Source organism: Lygodium microphyllum, chromosome 29 (assembly GCF_053477565.2).
Source record: "Lygodium microphyllum isolate KBCC chromosome 29, Lygodium_microphyllum_v1.1.10, whole genome shotgun sequence".
Classification (NCBI taxonomy): Eukaryota; Viridiplantae; Streptophyta; class Polypodiopsida; order Schizaeales; family Lygodiaceae; genus Lygodium; species Lygodium microphyllum.
The window spans coordinates 73,055,191-73,082,486 of record NC_141163.1 but is presented as its reverse complement, the minus strand read 5'-3'; the positions used below and the strand labels follow the sequence as shown (position 1 = coordinate 73,082,486).

General features: G+C 46.1%; 1 protein-coding gene across 6 annotated transcripts in view; it reads right to left on the bottom strand.

Annotated features, from left to right (window-relative positions):
• The window catches only part of LOC148010790 (leucine aminopeptidase 1-like), a 98,667-nt gene that overhangs the window by 18,795 nt on the left and 52,576 nt on the right, over positions 1-27,296 (bottom strand). For all 6 annotated transcript variants that reach the window (XR_015689582.1, XM_087672147.1, XM_087672150.1 and 3 more), the window contains exons 10-11: positions 26,167-26,262; positions 25,998-26,075 (exon numbers count right to left, since the gene is read on the bottom strand). Coding sequence is in view for 5 of the 6 variants with exons in the window: in XM_087672147.1 (XP_087528273.1) it covers positions 25,998-26,075; positions 26,167-26,262 (174 nt within the window). In the remaining variant the exon portion in view is untranslated. The remainder of the gene's footprint in view (positions 1-25,997; positions 26,076-26,166; positions 26,263-27,296) is intronic.

The window sequence follows — 27,296 nt, the reverse complement described above, 5'->3', positions numbered from 1 at the left end:
AGCTCCTAGTTCTCTTTTTCTAGTCTTTCTCGCCAGTATTCCTCCTTATCTTCCTTGGCTTTGAGCTCTACTTTTAGCTCCTTGATTTCTTTTTGTTGTATGGCCACTTGGCGTGTCTTTTTTAGTTGGAAAGCAACCGATATTTCTCTTTCAACTTCTAGCTTTGCCATGCGGCTTTCTTCTCCTCCTTTGCTCTTTCCAATTGAGCATAAATCTCATTGACATGCTCATCATGATCAGTGGGCTGCGGCCTTGCAGTGGTAGTAGCCTTGACTCTTTGTTGCTTGGGCCCCTATTGGGATTTGGCATCCGTAGCTGCTGGCCTTTTTATTCCTATCATTGGGGTCCCTATACTAGAGTTGGGTGTTGGGGTATGTGCTTTGTCTACTAAGAACTGCACCCATACCATGAGGTTGCTGGCATCAACTGCGGTTGGGGTGCCTTGTGTTGCCGCAATTGTTGGGGTGACTGGCAATATGGTGGGTGGGATCGGGTGGAGTGCAGCCTTGCATTTTCCTTCTAGAACAAGTGGAGGCAAGTCTTCTAGCACTTGACCACTGGTCCCTACCCTATCTTGCCTTGGTGGGCTCATTGCTGCAAATTCCTCATGTCTGCATTGCTACTCAATGGACATGTGCACAGCTTGTACCAAGTCCTCTTCTTCCTTCGTCCTCAACTCTTCGTCTTCTTCTTCTGCCTTCCTTCTCCTTTCCTCCTCTACCCTTTTTTATTCTTTTGCTATTCTCTATAGTTCAGCCTTCTCTTTGTTTCTTCTCTCTTCTTTGGCTTTCTTGGACTCTCTTTGCGCTTTTAGTAGCTCTTCCTTCTCTTTCTTTGTCATTCTCTCTTTAGTTTCCCTTTGCTGCTTTTGGAGAGTCTCTTTCCTTGGTCTTTGGGGCTTCCTTTGGGTTGATCGGGTCTGTTCTTCCTCACTATTGGTTTCAATTCTTTCACTTGACGGCATTCTTGGCCTCTCTTGCCTTCTCTTGGTGCATCTTTCAGCCCTCTCCTTCCCCATCCTCTCTTTTTCTAGTTCTCGTTCTCTTCTCATCTTTGGAGACTGCAGCGGGCTTCTAGGGCTTGGTGGTACATCTTGCTCTTGAGAGGGTGACCTATCCGGTGTCTCCCCCGTGTGCTCAGGTTCTTCCACCTCTCCAATGGCATCTTTAATCAAAGCCGTGAGTATCCTCCCAAAGCCGACGAATGAGGCCTTCGATGCAGGGCTTTTGCCTTCCTTTTCTATGGTTGATGCCGGGGATTCTCCTCCTGCCTGCCTTGCTAATAGTGCCTTAGCTGAGGCCTAGATTGTCTTTCGTACATACGAGTTCAAGTTCACTTCATCCAGGGCCCTAGCTGCCACACTTTTCAACATGGGGACAGTGATTCTATGCATTATCCTGTTGTATCGCAAGCTACAGAAGAGGGTACGTGCTAGCTTGCCCTGTGTTTTTATCTCCCTATCTGGCACATCTTCCAAGTTGATGACGTCATTGGTGCGTACTTTGTCCTTATCTATCTGCAGCATGGAGTACACATCTCTTTTAGGCCTTCTTTCAGGCTTGTGGACCAACCCTAAGGATCATTCAATTCGGTCCGGATTGAGTCTCACTTCCATCTCCTTAATCTCTCCTCCTTGTCTTATCTTCACTCTTCCAACACCCCTATTGGCATCATAAGTCCTCAGGAAATCGGAACACTTTTGGTAGTCCATCTCCTACTTGAACTTCTCTACATATCTGGCCAGGTTGCATTGATCCACAACCTGCTTTGTTGCTAGTTCCCTGGCCACCAACTCTTCCACATTAGTGACACTTCGAAACTTGAGTTGATTGTAGCTGCAGGTCTTGAAGTTGATGCCGTATCTATGGCGCTCATTGTCGGTGAAAGAGGTGTCCCTTGTCCGTGAGTGCTGCCATTCTCAATTCTTGCATGGCAAAAATGGCAAGAATGACAAGCTTCTTTAATATTGACAAAGATTTTCCTTTTATGTCATTCATGCATTCCAAGGAAGCGTAAGTATACCATCATTTCGCCCTTCCTTCCACTTTATGTTTTGTTGTTTTCTTTTTATTTTCTACACTTATTCTATTTGTTTGGTTTGAGTTTGGTTTTTTTATTTTGGTTTGATTTTTTCTCACCTTGACTCTTTTCCTCTTCTTGCCCCCTCCTCTCCGAATTTGACAAAAATCCTTCCTAGGATTGGAGAATGAAGGGTTAAGGGCATTCAGTGGGTGAGGCATTATTTTTGCATGAGCCACGCATAGAAGTTTGGATTGTACTCCAGGATAGCATAACGGTCCATGTCGAAAGGACGGATGCCTACTTAAGTGATGTAGGTTAGAGCTTCTGTGAGGAAGTCACTAGAGTTGATTCTGCTAGCAATGTGTAACTTCTCCTTAGAGAGAATGCGGTCTAAATAAGGATGAGTCATGATGTGTTCTTGTAGGGGTCGATTGTGGATGATGGTCAACACCCTATATGAGGTTGGAGCTACGTAAGTTGGGCCATACTCCGAGGTTTTTATTGCACGTCGCTGCTTAGCGTGAGTCATGATTTGGCAGCCTCTCTATTCCCATTGAAGGTGAAGAGCGTACCATTTGCTTAAGAAGATGGAGTCACTTTTAGCGAGGTGCTGCAACTCTTCCATTTAGTGAGTTGTGGCTGAGACTACGCTTTTGTTGTATGAGGTGATAAGGCATTGTTTGCGAGCTTATTCTATGGATATCTCGGTGGCAATTAACTCTTCCGTTGCTTGTGGGGCCTTAGCGAATACAAATTCCGATTCTTCCCAAAAGAAAGGGAATGTGCGCATTTCCATGGCCATAGGTTCATCTAAGAGACCTAAGTCTAGCTGGTGATAGCTTTTAACAAGGGTCATGAAGGTGGCATCTAAGTGGCGAATGCAAGTGACTAAGTTATCCCCCGTATTCTCAGCCAAATCGGAGGCCAAAGTAAGGATTGATTGGTGCTCATACAAGGGGATTAAGCCTAGCGGGTGGTTGGGGTTTGACCGGGCTAGACAGGTCCCCAGCTGGTGTTTGCGATGTTCAGGGGTCTTGCAGGTGCGGTTTTGCCTCTTGGATGTTAGAGGTAGTCTGTGATGTTGAGTCTCTATTGTCAGGCATTTGAGAGGGCTTGGGAACATTAGTAGTGCTAGGTTGAGGCAGTTTAGGGACGGCATGTTGTGGTTTTGGGCGATACTCTACAGACTTAAGTGGTCTTGTGTTGGATGGGCTTAGCATCTTGAGCTATTGGTGATTTTGGTTCCAGATTTATCGTTCGTGGTCAAGCTTGAGGGTTGCGGTTGAAGGGTGCCATTGGCAGTCTTCACTTTAGGTACCCATATCCAGATATTGCCCTCATAATAACCTTGCACCTACAATAGGATCTTAGGAATCCATCTCGGTTTAATCATTCTTTTTCGGCCATAATGTGTTCTCTGCCTCCTATGTATTGAGTACGGGTTTCTAGCATTGTGATGTCGTGTTTGAGTACTTCGAGGTGGTGGTCTTTGATGTTTAGGGACCCATTTGAACTTGGGTTCATGGGTCTTGGTGTTCTACTCGCGGTGGTGCATTGGCGTTGAGACTCGGCGGGCTGTGACAAGTCGCCACCCCCTCTTTCAAACTTAGTTGTGGGTGTCCCTCAGCCCCCCACTTCCCAAGCCCTCGCCACCGCCTAGGCGTCCCCCCTCCCGCCCCCCACTTCCCAAACCCGCTAGGCAAGATGAGCGGACTCATAGGATGGGCTCAAGCAAAGCATCATTGTCACGAAGCAACTGCACAAGAGGGGAGAAAAATGAAAAATACTTGACCATTTGGAGCAGCATTGACAAGGTGACAGACTACCACACAAGGAAAAGCATGGAGGCCCTTTGAGACATATGCAAGATGCACGACCAGGACATTGGCAACATCAAGGAAATCATGGCCGCAATGTGTGCGGAAACCGCACACCAAATCAAGGAGGAAATAAGCTCAAAAGTGCAAGAATGGAAGAACGAAATCTACACAGAGATCACAACACACTTCACCTCTCGGAAGGTGGACATTGAAACGTCCCTCCAAGAGAGAAATAGGGTGATTGAAGAGCTGAGGCACAAGCTTGATGACTATAGAAACCAACTTGACTCCTCAAGGAGGAAGGGGAAATTACCGAAACAACGCCTACAAAGGTGCAAACCGAGATCTATGAGCTAAGGACACACATGACAAAGGAGCTCAACACATTGGCAAACATAGTGGAACAAGCACGAGCCAAGGTGGCCGAGAACTCGAAGTGGATTGAAGTAGCGAAGAAGGCATCAACAAAGGAGGAATTTGCAAATGCAGCATTGGAGGAGGAGAAAAGGAGAAAACTTAGAGCGCTCCACATTCGGGTGGTAGGATGGACGGAGGGGGACAACCCCTTGGCAAACACCAAGAAGATATGTGAAAAGCTGGGAGTTGAGGACCCCACAATAGAGGACAACACATGGCGCGTAGGGAAAGACCTCACCAAAAGCCAACCTCTCATCCTCAAATTCACCAACTTGGAATCCTGACGAGTCTTCCTCTCTAAAGGACAGTGCTAAAAGGGGAAAAGGTCTATCTGGAGGATAACCTCACACTCGCACAGTTGTCACACTGTAAGGAATGCATGCCACAAATCCTGGAAGCACACAAAGCAGGGAAATGGGCAATATACCGAGATGACTGTGTCATCATCACATATAAACGCCAATGATGGGGCGCGGCCTGTGAGACCCGCCTGAGGTTTGCAGTATGGAACTACAACGGAGCTATGAAGACAGACACATGACTATTCCAAGAGACCTTCATCGATAAGGATATCATCCTATACGTAGAAACCCACTAGAGCCCAGGCACACACCTACCTGAAGTGAGGGGATACAGATGGGAGACGGCATGCCACCCCAGAGCCCGAACAAAAGGAGGGACCCAAGGGTCCAGAGGAGTCGCAGTGCTGTACAGGGAGGAGTTACAACCCATGGTGCAAGTCATGCGGAAAGATGAGGAGGCCCGGTTCATATGGATCCGGATACACACAGATCGCCCTTGAGACATCTACATGGCGGTGTGCTACTTCCCTCCAGCACACTCCCCATACGCGCCACAGAAGGGGGAGTCACCATACCTACCATTGTACGAGGACATCATGCACTACTCCAACTTGGGGGATGTCATGTTGACTGGAGACTTCAATGCCTGCATAGCACAGAGACAGACTCCCTTCTTTGAGAGCGAAGACCACATATACAAAGAGGTAGCACCGGAGGAGATAGGGCTCAACCGTACATCACAAGATACACCTAAATGCATCGAGGATGGCGACCACCTACTAGCACTAGGGGGCGCGCACGGATTAGTCATCCTCAATGGGCTGGTGGACAAATGGCCAGGATCGAATGCCCTCCTCCCATGCTTTCCATATAAGCATGTGGCTAATTGCAACAAATGAGGGGCACTAGGAGCACCTACACAGAAGCTGGGAGCAAGCACAATGGATTACATACTCGGGTCCCTATCACTTATCCCTGACATCCAGTCCTTCAGAATATCACCCCGCCCGCTTGTAGTGGCCGCTGAACATGCCTACCTGCAGTTTGACATCGCCTGTAGATATGACCCAACCGCCCCAGCAAGTAGCCTCCCAAGATTCCCCAGGTACCACTTCACCAAGTTAACTGTGAGCGCTTATTCCGACCACCTCTATTGGAGCCTGCAGGAAATGAACCCCTACTCACCCTTGGAGATCACAGCACAACTGGCGGGAACACTCCACACCTCGGCAGCCAAATACTTCCCCCACACATCCCCCCGTCCCTCCCCTCCGGACAAGAATGTCCCACAGAATAGTTGGTACGACGCAATGTAGGGAAACCAGGCTCCATCTTCAATAGGATGAAGCACGGGGAGTACACATGCACAAACAAGCACGCCTAATCTTTTGTCGCCTCGTAGAAGAAATGGGCCTACTATCCAAAGTGGAATGCAAATTCTACCAGCTATTCTTGGGATAGGACAGCAAGGAGACATGGAAGGCGTTCCAGGAGCCTTGTGCTCAAACACCCATTACCTCCCCAGACACATGGTATGCATATGCGACCTCACTGTACCAAATACCTGAGCAGCCCCTGCTGCCCCGACCACCAGGGAGCAAACCCGAGTCATCTACATTCTTTAGCACGGAGCGGGTTCGAGACGCCATTGACAGACTACAAAATGCCCGAGCCCAAGACCATGGAGGCTTTGTAGCAGAGCACCTGACCCATGCCCAGGACATACTTGCACCCCTTCTAGCCCACATGTTCAACAACGCCTTATGTGAGGGATTCCCTGCCAGCTGGTCGGCCAACACCATAATACCTATCCTGAAGGCTGGAGATCCCATGGCCCCCACGAACTACCGAACAATCGTGGTTGGCCATGTACTAGCCGAGCTCTATAGATCCATCCTGGACCATGAGCTGAGCAAGTGGGTGGAGCAACACCGGCATCGAGCGACTGGACAAGCAGGGTTCAGGAGGGGGTACTCCACTCTTGACCATATCCTCAAACTTAGAACCATTATGGAGGAGGGCAAGGCACACGGGAGGCGGGTATACTATTGCTTTGTGGACTTCGGCAAGGCCTTCGACACGATACCACGAGCCAGGCTCATGCAGAGACTACAAGAACTGAAGGTCCCACCCGAAATGCGTTGGGGGATACTGGCACTATACGAATCGGTCACGGGCCGAGTCCGAACACTAGGGGGGCTGCCAAAGGAGATAACCAGCACCATTGGAGTTAAACAGGGATGTCCACTCTCACCTACTTTATTTGGTATCTACATTTATGACATATCAGAGTACATGGATAGATTGGGAGGGGAGGGATCTAGCCTAGGAGGGATACTAATATCCATCTTACAATATGTGGACGACATAGTTCTCATCTCCAGCACACCCGAAGGGCTACAACGCCAATTGGAGGCACTACAGGCCTTCCACCACAATAAAGACCTCGCCGTGAACCTCGGGAAGACCAAGGTCATGGTGTTCGACATTTCAACCCAATGGATTTGACCGTCAGTACCCCCCTTCACATACGGTGGGGAAACCATGAAAGTGGTCCAAAGATATGTCTATCTACGGATTACATTTTCAAGACTGAGATTCACTTTGAGAAAGGCAACAAAAGATAGATTGACACGAGGCTATGCAGCCCTCGGATCCATGGAGAACCAATGCGCTTGCATACAATTCCATGAGCCCTATACAAAGCTCCACCTATTTGACACTCTAGTCACACCAGCACTCTTGTACAGGGCTCCCATACGGGGATCCAGTCTCTACCACACGAGGAGGGCCACACAGGACCAGCCACTGCCTCATGAGGAGGCCACCTATGAGAGATGGGAGCAGATGGAGAGACCCTTGGTACTTATGATCTCACGGATGATCTGGAGCAAGCTCTTTGTGCCACACGAGATCATCAAAGCAGAGATGGGGGCACCACCCATCGTAGCTGAGGCCCTCTTCCAAACAGTGGCCTTCTTGCATCAACTATGGAAGTTGCCCCGGCATCGGTACCCCGGCGCTAGAGTCGTTCAAACAGCTAGCACTGCAAGGGGACACTGCATGCTGGTATGCCCAAATAGAGACCTGGCTATGGCCACATGGCCTACACTCGACCACCTCCCCCCACTGCAATACAGCCTAGATTGCCCCCACCTAGAGCTCAGCCAGGAGGAGGTGAACCGTATCATCAAAATGGACATCATTCAGCTACACACGGTCAAGACATGGGTGACTCCTATAGAGACCTAGGAACAACGAAGGCTTTCTACCGGGAGCACTTCCTGTACATATCTCTGAACAACTTCATTACCCCCCCAAGCTACATGGACACACACTTGTCCCATGGAGTCAGAAGCGCCATCGGACAGATCCGTACACCTTTATACTAGCTACGGTTCGAAGCAGGTAGATATGGGGCCCACCCCCTCCCCCTAGGAGATTGGATCTACCAAGTTTGCCAGCTCGAGCCGGAGACAGAACACTATATATGCAAGTGCCGAGTGTACTACGAGATCCGAGGACACTTCCACTACCTATTCAGAGAAGGATTCGGGGCACTCTCCAAAGTGATGGATTTCAAGGACCAGAGATGCCTTGGGCTGTTCCTGTTGGAAATACAGGAACATAGAGACCACCTCCTCCGGACCTCTGAGCAAAGATAGGGAGCTGCCCAACACCTACTCACAGAATTCTACCGAGAGCCAACTACCATCCCCACCCCTGAGCCCACACAAGCCCCACTGACCTCTCGGCCATGGAGGACCACCCTCGCCATAGCCACAGCAAGAAGCAAAGCCCGGTGCCCATGCCCAATCAGCCCCCACCCTCGCAGGAGGCACATGTCAAGGATACAAGAGATACTACACCGCCACCGGAGGGCCCTTCCCCACCGATTCAGCCTCTCGATGTTAGATAGACCCATGCGGGACATTTTAGGATGACCAAGCTCCATGAGCAATTCCACACCATACTTGGAATACATATGAATTGTACCCAGCCTATATACCATTTTGTACCTACTTAATTAGTTTATCATAGCATTAGATGGTAGCTTTATTGGGACCTGGAAAGTTTCCGAGACATTTTGTATATAACGTTCTCCTCTCATAGGCCAACTTGGCGTTTTGTAGACGTTAATATAACTTTCTTTCTTTCTATCGGTGGCTTTGCGGTCTTTGATAGAGCCGCGCTACCCTTGCTGAAAGTCATCACTACGCGTACGTTGCCAATGGCAAGGTGGATGCACTGCGACTCGTAATCAACATGACAATGGGTTTGTTTTTTAAACATGCGCCCCAATAGCGATTCCTTACCCACATCTTTTGCATTCGGCAACACATAAAAGATTATGGGTATGCTCTCAGACTCGATAGAGACTGTGACGTTGCACTTTTCCAAAAGTCCATGTGATTGACTCCCAAAAGGATTGAGATTTGCGTTTGTGGATTGTAGCTGCGGTTGGCCGATTTGGGTCCAATGATCGTGGGTTAGAATGTTGCAGTCAACTCCTTTGTCTAGCAATGCGTCAAACGAGGTCGTGTTTTGAGCAGTGACCGTCATATGCAAGTAGGCAGGTGCCATAGCTTCTTCATCCTCATCTTCTATCTCTGTGAGGGCGGCAACTTTGACATTGACAGGGGGTTCCAGCATCGGGGGTTCGTGGAGTGGATGAGTTGGAGGATAGTACCTCTTGATGCGACTACCGTTGAAAGAACCTATGCCCTCGCCGTCTAGGGTTTCCAATTCCACATTACCTCTTCGATTGATGGCACAGACTCTAAAAGGTCCTAAGCCTCTAAACTTCATCTTTTGCTTATGTCCCTTTACCGAATACAGCAATACAAGGTCGCCTTAATCAAAGTCCTGCTGTTTGACATGCTTGTAAAACTAACTTTTCCTTCATGCCTTCTTGCAAATCAATGCATATATTGCCAAAAGTCGAGTCTCGGATAAGCGCTCCAACTCAACTAGACGATCTGTCCATGCTTCCCTTCCTTCCCATCTGTCCTGGATGGCTACTCTTAGACTAGGAATGAAGAATTCTGTTGGTAGAATAGCTTCTGTACCGTAGGTCAGTCGGAAAGAAGTCTGTCCCATAGCCGTTTTATAGGTTGTATGATAGGTCCATAGTGCTGCCATCAATTTGTTGTCCCAGTCGCTATGCGGCGAGGCAGAGACAACCTTTATTTGTGGATTTTGCTTGACTGTTTGCCTGAGGATAGTAGGGTGAGGAATTTCTATGTATGATCAGGAAGGTGGACAGGAGATGGGCAATCACTTCGTTGATGAAGTGCATGCCTTGGTCACTAACTAGCTCGATGGGACAGCTAAATCGTGAGATCACTTGTTCCCAAGGAAACTTGGCCGTGGTTCTAGCGTCGTTCTTTCTAGTAGCTCGAGCTTTGGCCCACTTCGTAAGGTAATCTATGGCAACTATGATATACTTGTATTGTGAGTATTGTGCTGCTGGACTAATGGGCCCAATGAAGTCTATTCCCCATTTTTCGAATGGTTGTCTCGCAATAATAGGGGTCAGCTCCATTTTGTCCTTCCGAATAGGTACCTTGGTCCATTGCACTCATCACAATGCTTCACGAATCTTGCTGCATCACAAAAAAGGATGGGCCACCACAGTTGAGACTGCAGCACCTTGTGGGCTGTCGTGTCTCCGTTGAAATGTCCTCCCATAATTCCGTCTTGCGCCTCTATGAGCACATCGTGTATCTCATGCTTGCGCACACATCTACGCAACAAGCCGTCTTGTCCTAGCCTAAAGAGTTGACCAGCTATGAGTTGATATGATTGTATCTTGAGGATGAGATGCCTAAGTCAAGCCTTCTCAATGGGTCTCTTAGGTAGTCCATGCTCCAGCACTTAGACTATGTCGTCTGCCTAGTATGGCGTTAAATCGGCTCTAAATAATTCTCTCTCGCTAGACAAGTCAAAGAGGTGTGCATCCGGTAAGTCATCCATGATACCTTGTCCAGCAGTTTCTCTAGTGGGTATGTCGGACATGTGATTAGCCATGCAGTGTTGTTTCCCTTTCTGTACCACCACTGAGAAGTCAAATTCAAGAAGCACAAGCAACCATTGAGCAATGCGTCTTGTAGTGCATGGTTTATTCACTAGATAGAGCAATGCTTGATGATCCACAAAGAAAGTGAAGCGCGTGGCCAAGAGATAATGTCGGAATTTCTTCACAGCAAATACCATAACTGGTCCTTCCCTTTCCGTGGTGGAGTAGTTGATCTCTGTATCCGTGAGTTGTCTGCTAGCAAAGCTCACAAGATAATCTAAGTTATGTTCACCAAGCTGGCATAACACCACCCCCTCGGCAAACTTCGAAGCATCAATATGCACATGGAAGGTTATGGTCCAGTTTGGGACTCTTAAGATAGATGCTATTGTTAGATCCTTTTTCAACTCCTCGTATGCGCACTAGCATTCTTTGGTCCACTCAAATACTATAAGTAGTTTGTAAAGAGGTCCAACAATCGATATATAGTTTAGCGCAAACCGCCAGTAGTATCCTGTATGGCCTAAAAAGCACTGAACTTCTCTATAGTCAATTGGCGGTGGAAGGTCAACAATTACCCTGACTTTCGAGAAGTTCGTGGCAATGTCGTTCTTCGACACCACATGCCCTAGAATGTAGCCATACTTTACCCAAAACTGGCACTTAAGGGGGTTCAAAGAGAGAATATAATCGGCATCGTTCAAAGACAATGCGGAGCTTATCTCGGTGTTCCTGCCGGTTGGAATGGACACAAAGATCATCTATGAATACTTCTAGCTCATGCCTAAGCATGTCCTTGAGAATGGCACATATGAGCCATTGAAATGTGGCTGGTGCATTAGTCAACCCGAAGGGCATGACTACATAGGCAAAGACACCCCACTCAAAAGCAAATGCAGTCTTATGCCTATCGTCAGAATGCACTTACACCTGGTTGTATCCCGAGAAGCCATCCAAAAAACTATAGGCTTCTTTATCCGCCACTCGTTCTAGTATGTGCTCTATGTACTGTAGTGGATAATTGTCTCTCTTCGTGGCATCATTAACCTTTTTATAATTGACACACACTCTCTTTTTCATAACGATGACAATGGGTGAAACCCATTTCGTGTGCTCAATTTCATAGACGAACCCAACCTACATTAGCTTGTCTTTTTCCCCCTTCACAGTATGTGCGTGTTTGGGATTCATAGGGTATGGTCTCTGTTTGACTAGCGTTGCATCTGGCGTCATACGGATGTTACGAGTCACTACACTCGGATCTATCTCTTTTAGCTCATCGAGGGACCAAGCGAATATGTCTATGAACTCTCTTAAGAGAGCAATGAGACTCGCTTCTTCCTCCTTGATCAAGTCATCGGCTATAAAGACATGTCGGGGTGTCTCCCCTTCCTTGGCTAGATCAACCTCCTTGACTCTGGCTAGTCCTTCTATTGGCTCAACTGGCTTGCCCTTGTCGTTTGGCTCCTAGCAAGATCACTACTCTATCGCCATTCTTGAATTTCATAAATCTCTTTGGTAGGTCTTGCGGTTTCTTCTGCTCTTTAGCTTCTAACTCCTGGGTCTGCTTCCTCCTTTAACTACCTGCGCCTTAGGTGGACTGGCAAATCTCCCTTGGTGTGTTTGGTTGCAGGGGGTCGGGGTACTTCGAGGTCGCTATCAAAGCTTATCTTTGATTCTGACTCTAACTCTCCATCTTCGCTAGAAGAGAGAGTCTCTCTAGGTGGTCTTAATTCAGATGTTGTCTCTGCTCAAAGTAGTAATGCGGCAGTGGGTTGAGTGAGGCCAGCTTTCTCATAATCGATTGCTTCTAAGTGCTCCAACCAAGTACGATCACATTCCGTTCTCATAATTCCCCCTTCAATTCCAAGGGCCTTCCCTTCCCGTGGCTTGGAGTCTGCTCGTATCTGCTCTATTACTCGTCCATCAGTGTCATACTCAATCGTATCAATGTCCTCTCCGCTTTTGTCGTCGTTGAAGGACTGGCAATTCTCATATTCGTCGTTTGAACCTCCCTAGTCCGACTGCTCATCGTCTCCTAGATCTAGATCCTCATTTCCATCGGTCATTAAAGCCCAATTGTACATTAAGTTTAGGTCGTTCACTTTGGTCCACTTCCACTCTGGTTTGTCCAAGAGATCTCTAAGAGGTTTCAAATTAGCGGCTGGATTGCCATCTAGCTTGCCTGAAATCATGCGTAAGGGTACTGAGGACTCATTTTTGGGCTCACTTCTTTTCTTGGCAGCACGCTTGTATTTCTCATTATCTGAGAATGGCAGATCGATAGTGGCAAGCACGTGCATCCAATCTCGCTCATCCTCCGGACATGGGATGTACTTTGTTAGTGGCCCGTACGGTTCCCTAACTGGAGTATCACCTTTCAGTAGAGTAGAGATGGCTTGTAAGTCAACTGGTGTAGTCTTCCAAGTGTTCATCTCCACCCTCACGGCTTCCGTTCAATTGCCTAAGAAGATTAGACCATTATCCCAGTCTTCTATAACTCGTGCATTCCTCATCCAAGGTCGGCCTAGTAGGATATCGTGGTCCACACATTTCATGACAATGAAGTCTACTTGAAATTGCACTCCTGCAATCTTCAATGGCCAATTCTTCAATACTTCGAATGATTTCACCCTCATTTTGTTGGCCACTGTGACGTTGAACCTAGCATTCTCGATAGGCAGGTTACCCCAGGCCTGAAGCACTGCATGGCTAAGCACACTTACGCTTGCCCTTGTGTTTACAATCCCCTTTCTCGTGGCATCTCTCAATGCAAAGACTGGTAACATAGCATGCATCTTTTGTGCCTTCCCAGAAAGCGTTAACGTGTAAGGATTTGGGCACTGAGTGCAGTGTTCGACTAGGTATCTGCGTGACTGCGTCATTGTCATGCAAGTCGACTGCTCCTGACTCTATAGGTCCTTCTACCCACTGCTTTAGTTCTTTCCATAGTGTTACATTTTGCCGAAGAAAGCTTCCTAAGCTTAGAGTTACATGGGTGTTAACTAGTGTCGTAAGAAGGTTGCTAGCCGCTTGCCTCTCCTAACTTTGCATTCCCTGGCCAATGGCCTTAACCAGATTGCTGCCTTGTTGTTCTCATGCTTTGCCTAAGAGGAGCTGCTTGAGGTGCAGTATCGTTTCTTGTCCCCAGGTGCGTTGGTGAAACTGGTGTGCTTGCACTAGAGAGGTCATTTAGATCATCCTCCAAGACAGGCTCAGCATTTTTTAGGTGTTGTTGGGCTTCTCTTACCTACTCCTTGACCTTGTCTATTGCCTCGAGTTGATGCCTTGGGTTAGGATATTCGCCGACTCGTGCGCTCCCCTTTTGTGTGTCTTTGGAGTGGATGTCTCCACTTTTGCATTCGTAACTTTCTTGCCCTCGGGCAACGTTGTAGCACTCTCCGTCTTGAGTATGACTTTTGCTTCAGTCTTCTTTCTTTTTCGCCTACGACTCTTTTTCCCTATTGAGGCGACGTCTAAGTTATTGGGTCTTGGCAATGATATGCCGGCCTCTTTTGTTTGTGCTCGGGTCATCACATGCAATGGGATGGGCGTAGCCTCCCCATCAAGCCTTTCGACTCCAAACAGCCCTAACGATACTGATGGTATGATTGTTAAGCCAGTGGTTGGTTTCCGCTTAGGGAAATCTATGAACAAGTGAGTGATTCCACACTCCGCGCACCTAAGGTCTGCCTTCTCTCATTTAGCTGGCTCCCTCTCGAGGCAGTACGAAGAGATGTGGCCTGGGTGTTTGCATGTCCAACAGGTAATCCAGTCGTATAGCTTCTTCAAAGACTTTGGCCAGTGTATCTCTCTGCAAACTTGAGTTGCCTACTAAGGCCTTGTAGAGCTCTTCGCTATGGATTCCATTGATAAACACTGTGGATACAGCTTTCTCCGTTGGTTGCTCATGGGTAGGGATTCTCTTAAAGAGACTCCTCAAGTGAGTAACGTAGTCGAATCTCTTGATGAAGAGACTCTTGAGGTCGTTGAAGTTGGTCCTATCCGCCGCATCTAAGCTAGTATACCATGTTCTGCCCTTATTGCCTAGGCATAAGCCAAAAGCTTGGGCGCGTTGAGCGAGGTCAGTGAGGCCATTTGCCTTGCAGACTTGCTCGAACTGCTCTACGAAGCTATACGGGTCGTCACTAGGTTGATACTTATCTAGCTACTTCGCGACGACTGCAGGGATTTTCGACTGGCTCTTGGAGCCTTGGTTGATTCCTAATCTTGCTAGCAATGCAGTTGCCAAAGCTGCTCCACTCTGCTTTGCAGCGGTGTTGTCTAGGAGTCACTACTTCTAGCGCTCTCTCCCTCTCTGCATTTGGTTTTGCTCGGTTCCTATTGGCTAGAGCTAGTATTCGATGGACCTCTTGTATCTCCATGTCTCGTTGCTCTTGATTGTATGCTGCCATGCGCTGCAGCACCTGTCATACTAGCTTTCTCTCTTCCTCAAGGTCGGCTATGATCTCCTGGGCTGGCCTACCTTAATGGTCTACCTTTGCTTGCAGGTCATATTGCCCTATCATTTGTTGGATCTCGATCGGAAAGTCCCTCACGTCTAGCTCATCGTTTCTGAAAATCGTGCATGTTCTTGCCATGCTGACGGTTTCTTGGTCCGCTAGGCCACCTCTGAGGTTGAGTAGGTCGGGGACAGTTGCGGTTCAAATGGCGCTCGCTTCTTACCCTTCTTGGTGGTCTCATGGTCCGAGGTTCTGTTCTATATTTAGGGTAATCTCCTACTGTTATTAACTCTGAGTGCGTTCCTTTTTATTGCAACCAATCCTCAACTTATATTCACTAATTGCGTGTGTTAGTGTCTTTTCTGTGCACCGTGCGAAATCAGGCTTTTAGCTTTCTTTAGTGTGCTTCAAGTGTTCATATCAGAAACAGTTATCGCGTTCACTTCACTCTCTTCGTCCTAACCTAGTTTGGCTCTAAGCACGATTACTGGCCACTCTTGGGTTTGCTAGGATTTTTGCTGCATCATCCTACTCGATTGGGCTACAGTCTATGCGTTGATTGGCAAGGTTAGTCAGTTGTGTGTTTTTTTTAAAAAATACAGCCTCGGTCGATTCTCAATTGTCCAATTATCAGAATCAGATGAGGGCCGATTATTAGCTTCGACCGATTTTGGATTTATCCGATTCTGGGCCCGATTGTGGTTGGTAATTGGACCGGTTAGATCGGACGGGTCAATTCTCTTGGGCTGACGATAGACTTTTGGTGGGTCAATTTCGCCAATCAGATGGTCTGATTTTCTCATTCGATTTTTGCATCCGATTCAAAGGACCAAAAATTGGATTCAAAAATTAGACGAGAAAATCAGCCCATCCGATTCTCAAAATGGGACAATTGGCCCGGCCAATTTGCCGTCAAGGCAATCGGCCGGGCCAATTGTCCCATTTTGGGAATCCGATGGGCCGATTCTGCATGACAAGTTTACCAACAAGGCACAAATTTGCCCGATTCGATCCAAGGTGGCAAACACCTGTTGTCAAACTTCACAGGAACATTAAACAACAGCCAGGGGTCAAGTCTAGCTCACTTGGAATGATGGAAGCGCCCGTACGCGAGGAGCAAGGAGTCGATTCCTGCGGTGCCCTGTCACAAAACCTGGCTCTCTCTCTCTCTCTCTCTCACTGTTGTACTAAAAATGAGCCTTTCTTCCCTCTTCCTTGGGTCTTATACCCTTGGGCCAACATCCGAGGGTTGCCCTATGCTTGCTCTTGCTTTTCCGGTGGATTTTTGCCCCTTTTTTGCCTACTTTTTGCCCTTGTTTTGGGCCTGTTTACAGGCAACAACCCTCCAACGGTATGCTTTGATTTTCAAATCCTAGGCTACTCTAAATGTAACAAAAATCGCAACCAAAGTATTGAAATGATGCCTCCTACTTCCCAAATCGTTTAAAACACAAAATATTTACTTGCTTTGAAGATTAGACTCACAAATCTCCTACCTACAAAGAGCACCAGGAATGAACCCTACTTCGATGCTTGATTTGAAGCACGGAAGTGCTCAAGCTTGAATCTGTTGTCCCGGCAAAACAGAACCAAAATGTAGGGGCGAGCTCGCGCTCAACCACCAAGACCTACGAACTGCTTATTGTTCAAGCGTTTCAAGCGAGCACAAATGGCTCTCTCTCACCTAGCCGATGCGCGTTTGATCCTACGAGTGTAGTGAGCTTACCTTGATGCTCGATGGAGTAGCTTCCTCCCTCAAGCCCCCCGATAGCTCCATGATTCAAGATGCAAGCTCAAGCATCTTTAAACCTCCACCTTGCTCCATGCTCCATAGCCGCATGCGTGAGACGAGAGGACAAGATGGAGAGCTTCTCCACCACGGTCCCTCACCCTCTCACACTCCCTCTCTAAAGCACAAGCACAAGCAAGCAAGAAGAAGAGAAGACAAAAGGAGAAGAAGAGACCAGTTTAGCCACACACCAAAGAATGAGCTTCTCCTTCACTTTTTGGGTTTATATACAAGCCCTAAAACTTTTGGGTATCCATCTCCTTTTTACATGATCGGGCATCTTGCCAAGGTCCTCTTTTCCCATTTCCTTCTATTCCACCCTATCCCTTCACCTACCCCCATCTAGATTTTACAATTTGCATAGGAGGGAGCCTGGCGCTCTTTTACAAAAATTTCAGGGGCGTCTCGTATTTCAACATACGCTTTCCGCCTTTTGTACTTGTCTTAGACTTCCGGGGGTTGTCCTTACACTTCTTCACCATTTCTTCCATTGTGTTCACATTTTTAGATTTTTCTTATATTTTATCGTGCCTTCTTTTTCTTTGCCTTGCACTAGGGTTAACATGGTGAGCCTGGGCTGAGGTGGTGGGCATTGGTGGCATTCAGTATAAGTGGCGCCTAGGATAGGGACATGGAGTGCAGAGCTGGAGGGTGCCTGTAGCACTGGCGGCACCTCTAGAATAGGACGGCGTTGGGGAGTTGATCGTGCAGAGGGCGACGCAGACAAGGATGCTGGAGGCAAACAGGGCCAAGCGCATTGGCACATGTCTGGCAAACTGCTTAGCGAGCGCTACTGGAGGCAACGCATGGACAGAATAGAGGGCAGGCGCTAAGGCAACTCACAAGTAAACAATGCCAAGCAAGGCGGCGGTGGTGGTGTTGGCTAGCAAGGCAAGGGAGATTGGCGATGAGCTGGCCGACGAGCTAGAGCTAAATGCTGAGAAGCTAGGGCTTCGAGCTGAGGACAGCTAAGAGGTGGCACCTCAGCTAGCGGTGGCCACGATCTGAGCTAAGCAGAGCACTGCTTTGATACCAAATGTGAGAGGTGAGAGAATGAACAGAGATCGAAGCTCAGCTGAGAGTACAATTGGCAGTGAAGAGAGTGTGTGAGTGTCATAGCATGACACCCAATGCAATGATTTGAAGAGTGTGTGATGCAAGTACAAAGTATAGGGTTGCTAGACTATGTTCACACCGAAAAGATGTAAAACACGGTAAGTGCCAAAACTATGTAGGATAGGCACATAAAATAAAAGGAAATAAATCTAGGGAAAAAAACCTCTCATAAGGAGAGTAAAAAGTGCCCTAGTGTCCTACCAAGGATCACTGACACTCCTCTGTGAGCGTAGGTGTGAGTCAAACCTAACATTAGGCACTAGTTGATGATATGTTAATGGCTTTGAAAGTAGATGCTTCTAATCTTCGCAAAACTTTAGATATTTGGAAATTGTTTGGACATGCATTGTGTCTCCGTATTAATGCTGCCAAATCCTCTATTATTGCTTGTATTACCTCGAATTTGCTAGATCTGAGGTGGCACGGTATGGTTGTTCAACAACGTGGCATTGACGGTGTTGATGTGCAACCAAGACTCTTGCTGAGATGGATATTACAAAGATTGGAAGTCAAGTTTGTTTATTGGAAATCTCAAGCTTGGCCATTTCATGTGCCTGGCATAGACCATTATGCTCCCCATGCTTGCTTAGTTTTGCCATTGCTCCCTTGGACTATTGTTGCCTTGAAGGATCTCACCCGGCACTTCCATTCCATGTTGTGGAAGAAAGATTCTATGCTTGATAGTATATCTTGGATATCTTGGAGTCATGTTTGCATTTTGGAATCCATGGGAGGTGGGGTTGTTTTGGATGTTGAGACCCATATGGCAGCCCTTAGTTGGTTCCTTCTTCAGGCAATGTGTGTTGGCCAACAACCTTGGATTGTTATTACCCATTTTTTTCTGGAGGATCAAGGCCTTTGGCATGGTAATACGAAGATTCAAGGTTCGTGGTGGCATGTACTTAATGTTGAGGTTCACTTCTCTACATTTGCTTCAATTCTTCTCAACCATTTGGTGTACTCATGGAAGATGGTGCTTTGCAAGGTCCAATGGCATCCGATGGTGGTTGCCAATTCATTGCAAATGGAAATTCTAGTGGTATCTCCTCTACTTTCTTGGGAGAAAAAATCAGAGGAGAGACCTAGGTTTAACCGCATGGCTCGCCTTGGATTGGTCTTGATGGCTGATGCCACTCTCTTGCCTCGAGGCACAGTGATATCTTTTTGCACCGTTAGATGGGTCTTTTAGGTCCCTCCTCGCTACCATGACCTTTGGGACAAGGGGTCTAGACTTTTGTGTGACTAGCAACCCTTTTTTGTCCCAAATTCTAATTGTCCCTAGCAAGCTTACGACCTTGCAAGGTGTTTGACTCTTGAGTCATCTTCGGTTAATCACATTTACCATCTCACGATCAGAGATCGCTCATGGTTGACCACCAAAGCCAATGCACTTTGGGGATTGCACAAACCTAAAGCTTGGTGGAAATTGATAGTGATGGAGGGATGGATTCATAAGATGCCATTCAAATGTGAGCTATTGATTTGGAGAATGCTCAGGGGTGGTCTTCCCCTTGCATCAACTCTTCATCGTAGGGGTACCTCCAATTGGAATTGTTTCTTCTATACCACTACAGTTGAGTCTTTCTATCACAGATTCATCTCATGTTTCTTTTGCTCAGAAGATTGACATTACGATGGGACTAGGGCACATCCTTTTGATTTGTGAGAGAGGACAAGATTGAACTCAACACAAAAAAATAATAGACAGTAGAGTGTGAAGCAGACACCCAATGCAATAGACTGAAAGTGTGTAAAACTGAAAGTACAAGGTACAACCCTCAAACCTTAGGGTTGTAAGGGGGGTGTTCACACCCGAACATGGTAAGTGCCTGTAAGTGTGTCATAAGCACATATGAAATAATACCATAAGTCTAGGGGAAAAAACCTCTCCTACCGAGAGTAAAAAGTGCCCCGGTGTCCTATTGAACACCGCACTCCTATGTGAGCGTAGGCGTAAGTGAGGCATGAGTGAAATACCCAACAAACCCCCCCTGGAGTGAAGAGTGATCAAGAGCACAAGGATCATCCGCCACCAAAGGATATCAAATTTAAAGCATTGCGAAATGCTTCAAATTTTTCACGAGGAAGAGCTTTGGTGAAGATGTCTGCCACATTACTGGTGGTAGGACAATAGACAAGGTTGATATCACTTGCATATAGCCTCTCTCTGACAAAGTGATAATGTATCTCAATGTGTTTCGTGCGTGCATGAAACACTGGGTTCCGTGCCACTGCAATGGCAGTCTGACTATCAGTGAACAAAGTAGTAGGCTCCGTAACAGATACATCCAGATCAGCAAGCAAGCGTCTAATCCATACACATTCAACTATGGTAGTGAAAGCTGCCTTGTATTCAGCTTCACATGACGATGTGGCAATAGTGGACTGTTTCTTACTAAGCCAAGATATGCAAGACGAGCCAAGAAAGAAACAATTGCCACTAGTGGAGTGACGTGAATCATAATCACTAGCCCAATCAGAATCACTGTAAGCATGTAACTGCAGTGGTCCCCCCTTGGCATAAAGCAATCCAAGAGATCTAGTACCTTGCAAGTAACGGAAGACACGCTTAACAGGTTGCCAATGTGACATGCGTGGCTGATGCATATATCTGCTCAAGGCACTGAAACTGCAAACTGTATGTCTGGCCTAGTGTTGCATAAGTAAATAAGACATCCAACTGTTGGAGCATATGTGTGTATATCAAACAAATCACTATCATCATGTAATGACAGTTTAAGTCCGGGTTCCATTGGTGTACAAACCGGCTTGCAATCCTGTAAGCCAAACTTCTCAAGAAGTTTAGCAATATATCTTGACTGTGATAACCCAATACCTCTAGCATCATGTATGAACTAAATGCCCAAGTAATAATGCAAAGCCCCAAGTCTGACATGTTAAAAGTTTGCTGCAAATTTTGTTTAAATGCTGAAATCTGATTAGCATGTGTCCCTCTAAGCAAGAGATCATCAACATAAAGACAAATGATCAGCATGGATCCCCCCTCTTTACATACGTAAAGGGTAGACTCAGATGAGCTGTTTATGAACCCTTGGCTAAGCAAGAAAGCATCTGTCTTTGCATACCAAGCTCTACGAGCTTATTTCAAACCATACAAAGCTTTTTTCAGCTTGCAGACCAAGTGTTCCAAGCCCTCAATTGCAAAACCAATGGGCTGTTGTACATATACTTCCTCATGAAGTTCCCCATGTAAAAATGCAATTTTAATATCCAACTAATGCACAGTCCATCCATAATGAGCAGCAACCATAGACCTGATGATCGTCATGCAGGAGGTAGGAGCAAATGTCTCCTCATAGTCAATGCCTTTTTTCTGTGCATAGCCTTTAGCTACAAGCCTTGCCTTGTATTTGTCAATGGATCCATCTGCATTCCGTTTCAGCTAGTAGACCCATTTTGTTCCAATGACTTTCTTCCCAAATGGCAAAGACACCAAATCCCATGTTTGATTCTTAGTGATAGAATCTAATTCAGCTTTCATTGCTGCCATCCAATGCATACTCTGTTGTGCATCCTCAAAACATTCAGGCTCCTCATCATCAAGGGTGCTTGCTGCCATAACGAACTCCATGGTATGTGCAGTATCATGCATACAAGCTTGCCTTCTAGTACGACTAGCCATGGGTGCATCCAGATGACTATCTTTCATAGTTTGTAAATACCATCTAGGCATTTGTCTTTCCCCCTGACTCTGCATAAGCTCTTGCTGAATTTCGGTTTTAGCACTTTGCTGAATATTCAGATCAGCCAATGGCTGATTTTCTGCATTTTCCAAAGAAGCAGCTAGCTGAACATTGAGTTCACTTGGTGAAACTCCAACTGAATCACCAAATGTAATGGGCAACAGCCCTTCAAATACATCACGGGCAGCCTGATATGTGTCTAAACCAGTTAGGGACAATTCTGATTTTTCATCAAATAGTACATCCCTACTGACAAACACCTTTTTAGAAACACGATCATAGAGTCTGTAGCCTTTACTCTCACAGCTATATCCCATAAAAATGCATTTAACAGCCTTGTTATCCAACTTTCTCCTGAGTACCTTTGGAATATGTGCATATGCAAGGCACCCAAAGGTACGAAAGTGTCCAACAGAAGGTTTCCGGTTGTTCCAAGCCTCAAAAGGTGTAATTTTCTTCAATGCTTTGGTGGGGCATCTGTTCAAAACATGGCAAGCACACATGACTGCTTCCATCCAAAAACTGTGAGGCACGCTCTTTGCCTTTAGCATACATCTGGCCATCTCCATGAGTGACTGATTCTTTCTTTCTGCAACCCCATTCTGCTATGGAGTATAAGCAGTAGTGTACTAATGGACAATGCCCTTCTGCTTCAAAAAGGAATTCAACATAGAGGACATGTGTTCCCCTCCTCGGTCCGAATGGAAAGTCTTAATTTTACAACCAGACTGGTTTTCAACAAGTGCAATAAAAGCCAAGAATGCATCATACACTTTTGACTTTTTGAACAAAGAGTAGACCCAGTCAAATCGAGTAAAGTCGTCAATAAAAGTCACAAAATAGTAACATTCTCCCAATGACTTTGTCTGCATAGGCCCACATACATCTGAATGCACTAACTGCAACCTGGCTCTTACTCTAAAAGCAACATCACGGGGAAACGAAAAGCGATGCCTTGACATGCCCCATCCTAGCATGCCATAACTTTACCTATATCATAGCAGGAGTAAGAGTGGATGTCAAATACGTTGACTGATCAACTGAAAGAGCATCCAACTCATATAACCCATGACATAAAGTGCCTGTCAAGACCAAAGTCATGTGTTCTTTGTCTCTCACCATGCATCTGTCATCATCAAATGTGACCTGCAATCCACAACGTGCCAAAGAAGAGATAGAGAGCAAATTTTTCTTTATGCCTGGCACAAATAAAGCATCCTGTAGGCAAAGAATAGAGCCATCAATGGCTGTGAGCACAATCTCCCCAATACCTCTAACAGGGTATGATGCATTGTTAGCACACTATACAGACTTGCCAACTGGAGCTGCATGAACAGATGCAAATAAATCTCTGCGAGATGTGATATGCCTAGAAGCACCACTGTCAAAAAACCAAGTGTCTGCATCCTCAGTAGAGCTGAATGCTCGATCTGCCCAAGAGGTGTCATAACTGCATGTGTAAAAACAATAGTCCCTGTCTACAACAAAGGACGTGGACTCAGTAGCAGTGGAAGGAGCATTAGAAACAATAGTCCCTGTCTGCACACAAAGGACGCGGACTCAGTAGCAGTGGAAGGAGTATCAGAAACAGACATTCCTGACTCCTTTTTCTTCTCTTTGACAATAGTCCCTGCACGTATAAAAACAATAGTCTCTGTCTGCAACAAAGGACGCGGACTCAGTAGCAGTGGAAGGAGCATCAGAAACAGACATTCCTGACTCCTTTTTCTTCTCTTTGACAATGCGCTTTCTGGACTCAATAATGTAGTGGCCTGGCTTCTTACAATAATGGCATTTTCCCTTTTTGTCTTGCGTGCCCCCTTGTTTTTTGTTTGCCTGTGATGTGCCAGAAGTCCCAGAACTCTGCGGAGCATTCTTCACTTGCCTGCCTTTGCCCTTCTGTCTAGCCATAAAAGCTTGCTCAGAGGCTATAGCATCCACACCACTATTCCTCCGTATTTGCTTCTCCTCTAGAAGCAAACTGACTAACTGAAGAAAAGTGATTGGCTGCCCAGCAATCCTCATGGTGAGGTTAAAGGCCGTATGAAAAGCCAAGTACGAAAGAGGTAATGAGTTCAAAGTGGTAGATATCATCTGTACATCCGAATAGTATTAATCAACATTCATGAGTTGCTCTCGTAAGTCCTGAATTTTGTTCAAGTGATCCTAAATAGAATCACCTTCATCCATTTTCAATGTCTCTAGCTCTTTCTTTAAGAAAGAAATGGAAGTCTCATTCTTGCCTACAAACATCTGCTCCAAAGTTAGCCAAGCTTCTCGTGAAGAAGCTGTTGAACGAATGTGGGGGATGATTGACCGTTGAACTGCCAATGCAATCAGCGGCAAAGCCTGTGCATCCCGTGTATCCCATGCTTTTTGAGCTGTTGTTCTTTGGGGAAGCTGCTGAAGTGGAGCAAGTTGAGGTGCCCGTGGTACACGTCCTCCTGGAGGAGGAGTAACTGGAGACACAACTCCACGTCGAGCTTCTTCTCCACTAACATAATCCCAAAGATTTTTGGCCACAAGTGCATTATTCATCATGAAGGACCAAAGTGAATAGTTATTTCCATCCAATCTGTCCTCTTTGAATACATAGGTGAAAACATGTCCTCCTTGATTTGCCATGATTTTCAATTACCAAATAAAGATGCAAAAAAGCAATGTTGAAGCAAGACTACACTAGAAATCTAAAAATTTCCAGAAATTGCAGGAAATAACTTTCTGCAAGCAATCAGTGTTCAGCAACACTATACCAGCAAAATCCCCAAAATTTCTTGCCTTGGGTTTGTCAAAATAGTCTGTTAGTGATTGTAACTGTAGTGTGTATACCAATGTTCCTAGAAAACATAAAAGCCTCAAAAAATTTTGATGAATGTGTCCAAAAATTGCATTCAATGTGTCCTAGACACGTTTCCTAAATTTTGCGTCTATGGTATGGGAACCTCTACTTCAAGAAATTGCAGGAAATTAAAAATTTTAAAAAATACCAAAAAATTTACGATTTACTGACGCAGAGCCGTCAGGCAGGTGTTCGACAAGTTGACTGGCGGCAGGTGGACCAGCTGTGGACAGGAGAACTGTCGGGTGGAACGTCGCAGGCGAGCTGGCGGGCGAAGCGACAGACGTCGCAGGGCAGGGGCAGAGCAGGTGACGGACAGCACAGGGGCGCAATCGATGGGCAAGCAAGAGGCCTCAGGCAGGAATCGGCTGGTACAGGCGCTGCTACAGATGGGCTTAGCGACTGCAGGCAGGCGCCGTTCTCTGGCACATGCAACGTGACTGATGTGTGGGGCGTGCAGTAGAGCTGACAGGGCATCTGAAGATTGGACAGAGACTGTGTAGCAGGCGAGGGCCCAGGCAGGCTGGTGACTGTTTGACGTGGGAAGAAGCAGGTCGAGCTATTGAGGGGGGCAGCGCTAGCGAGCTGGCAAGCAAGGTGCTGTGAGACTGACGGGCTATGTTGTCAGGACGTGGCCATAGTGGTCCGTACAGCAGACTGGTGTGTCAAGCTGAGCAGAGTAGAGCCACTGCTCTGATACCAAATGTGAGAGAGGACAGGATCGAAGCTCAGCACAGAAAAACAGTAGACAGTAGAGAGTGAAGCACGACACCCAATGCAATAGACTGAAAGAGTGTAAAACTGAAAGTACAAGGTACAACCCTTAAACCTTAGGGTTGTAAGGGGGTGTTCACACCTGAACACGGTAAGTGCCCGTAAGTGTGTGTCATAAGCACATACGAAATAATACCATAAGTCTGGGGAAAAAACCTCTCCTACCGAGAGTAAAAAGTGCCCCAGTGTCCTATTGATCACCGACACTCCTATGTGAGCGTAGGCGTAAGTGAGGCGTGAGTGAAATACCCAACATGATTGGGTCTTTGGCCTGGCTAAATATCATGGTTTGATGCAACCTCATTTGAAGATCCTGTTTCACTTTTTCAGATTCTCGGATCGTTGGCATTTAGGATCACTTGCAATGCGTCCTATTTTCAATGCTGCCTCGGGCATCCAGTGTCATTCTGTGAAGCTTCAGAGACTTCCTTAGTGGCAGCTTGATCTTATTCAGCATGCTGATATTTTGACCAGAGATGCTTCGGTGGGCAGTCTCTTCAATGACCTTGCCCTGACTTTTGTACTTTTCTTTTGACTAATATACATACTCTTCATCAGGGGGGGGGGTTGGTTTGTGTTGGGATGGACTTCATGTGACAAATAGAATTTCTATTTTAAAGAAACATTTGTCAAAGGCAAAGAAATTTGGAAAGCTGAAGTAGAGAATGAAACATTTAAGATGACAAGTCTAGCAACCAAATAATTTATAGAAGAGAAATTATAGCTGTATACCGCATCAACATGAAGTCCACATGCATAGACAAGTGAATCTGCCAATGGAAGTCTACCCTCTGCATCTGTGTTAGCCACCTACAGTACCAATATATGTGTCAATTAAATTGCATGATGCTCAAATTTAAAAAACAAGACATAATTCGAAGGCATACAAATATGTGTAAACCTCTATTGTCTTCCCATTTGCAGCAGTCACAATATCTCCTGGATGCATGCTTTTTCCACTGATCATATTCTCACAAACTGCAGAGATGAAATGCACCTGTTCAAACCAATTTCCAATAGATGTTAAGGAACTGGAAGTCGCATTTCCAACTTTATTTTTCAACAAGCCTAGTCTGGAGAATTCTGCACAGCATATATTGGGTTAAATCGAAGTGCATCATTGATTAATCTGTCTTCTTGAATTAGACATTTTCGTTGTTCCCTGCTACTTTCTTGTTTCATATCAAACCATTGGCATATACATTATCTATAAAGTCATGTGCATGGCTGGTCCTCCTGCAAATGAATAAGCATAATCTGCTATTGCCTACTGAATGTAAACACTCAACACAGTGATTAAGACTCAGCAGCATACTACAAAAACAGTACACTAAAATACAAGAGATCCATTGTCATCGGATAGATGGCAATACATCAACTATGCATACATCAACACTTAAAACCTTCCATTTCAATGTTATTTTTTCAAATCCAAGGTGATATGACTTCTTTCTGCATCGATTGCCTTCCCACCTTTATAACCTTTTTGGTTTCTTCAATTTTGAGGTAGCTTTGCATGTGTTTCATTCAGCTGATTTGTTTCCGCATCCTTGTTCCTATTTTTGGTTTCCTCAATTTTGAGTAGCTTTCCATTTATTGCATTCAGCTGATTTAGTCCCCCATCCTTGTTCTTATATCCAACCGAAATATGTATCTTTTGCCTTATGGGGCCTTCTGTGGAATAACTACCTTTTTTATACATATATGTTTTCATCCCACCATTTTCAAAATATCTTTTGGTTTTCATGGCTATGTTGAGTAAAGGATGCATCTTGGATCAAATCCTTTTCCTCAATACCTTTCCTGCGAAATCGGACCTATTCATCTCTCTCTAGAAGGTTCAAAAGGTCAACAAAAGGTAGCTCTAGTGTTTCTGGAGTATATCCTGGTGAGAGGGTCCAAATCAATCGTCCTCCAATGTGAACCAAGTCTGACAAGAATGCGATCACTGATTTTCTTTTGGTAGGCATGGGAATCCAAAAACTGCCTTGTGAAGTTCAAGGTATACCATTGTGAGGACAATCCAGTTGC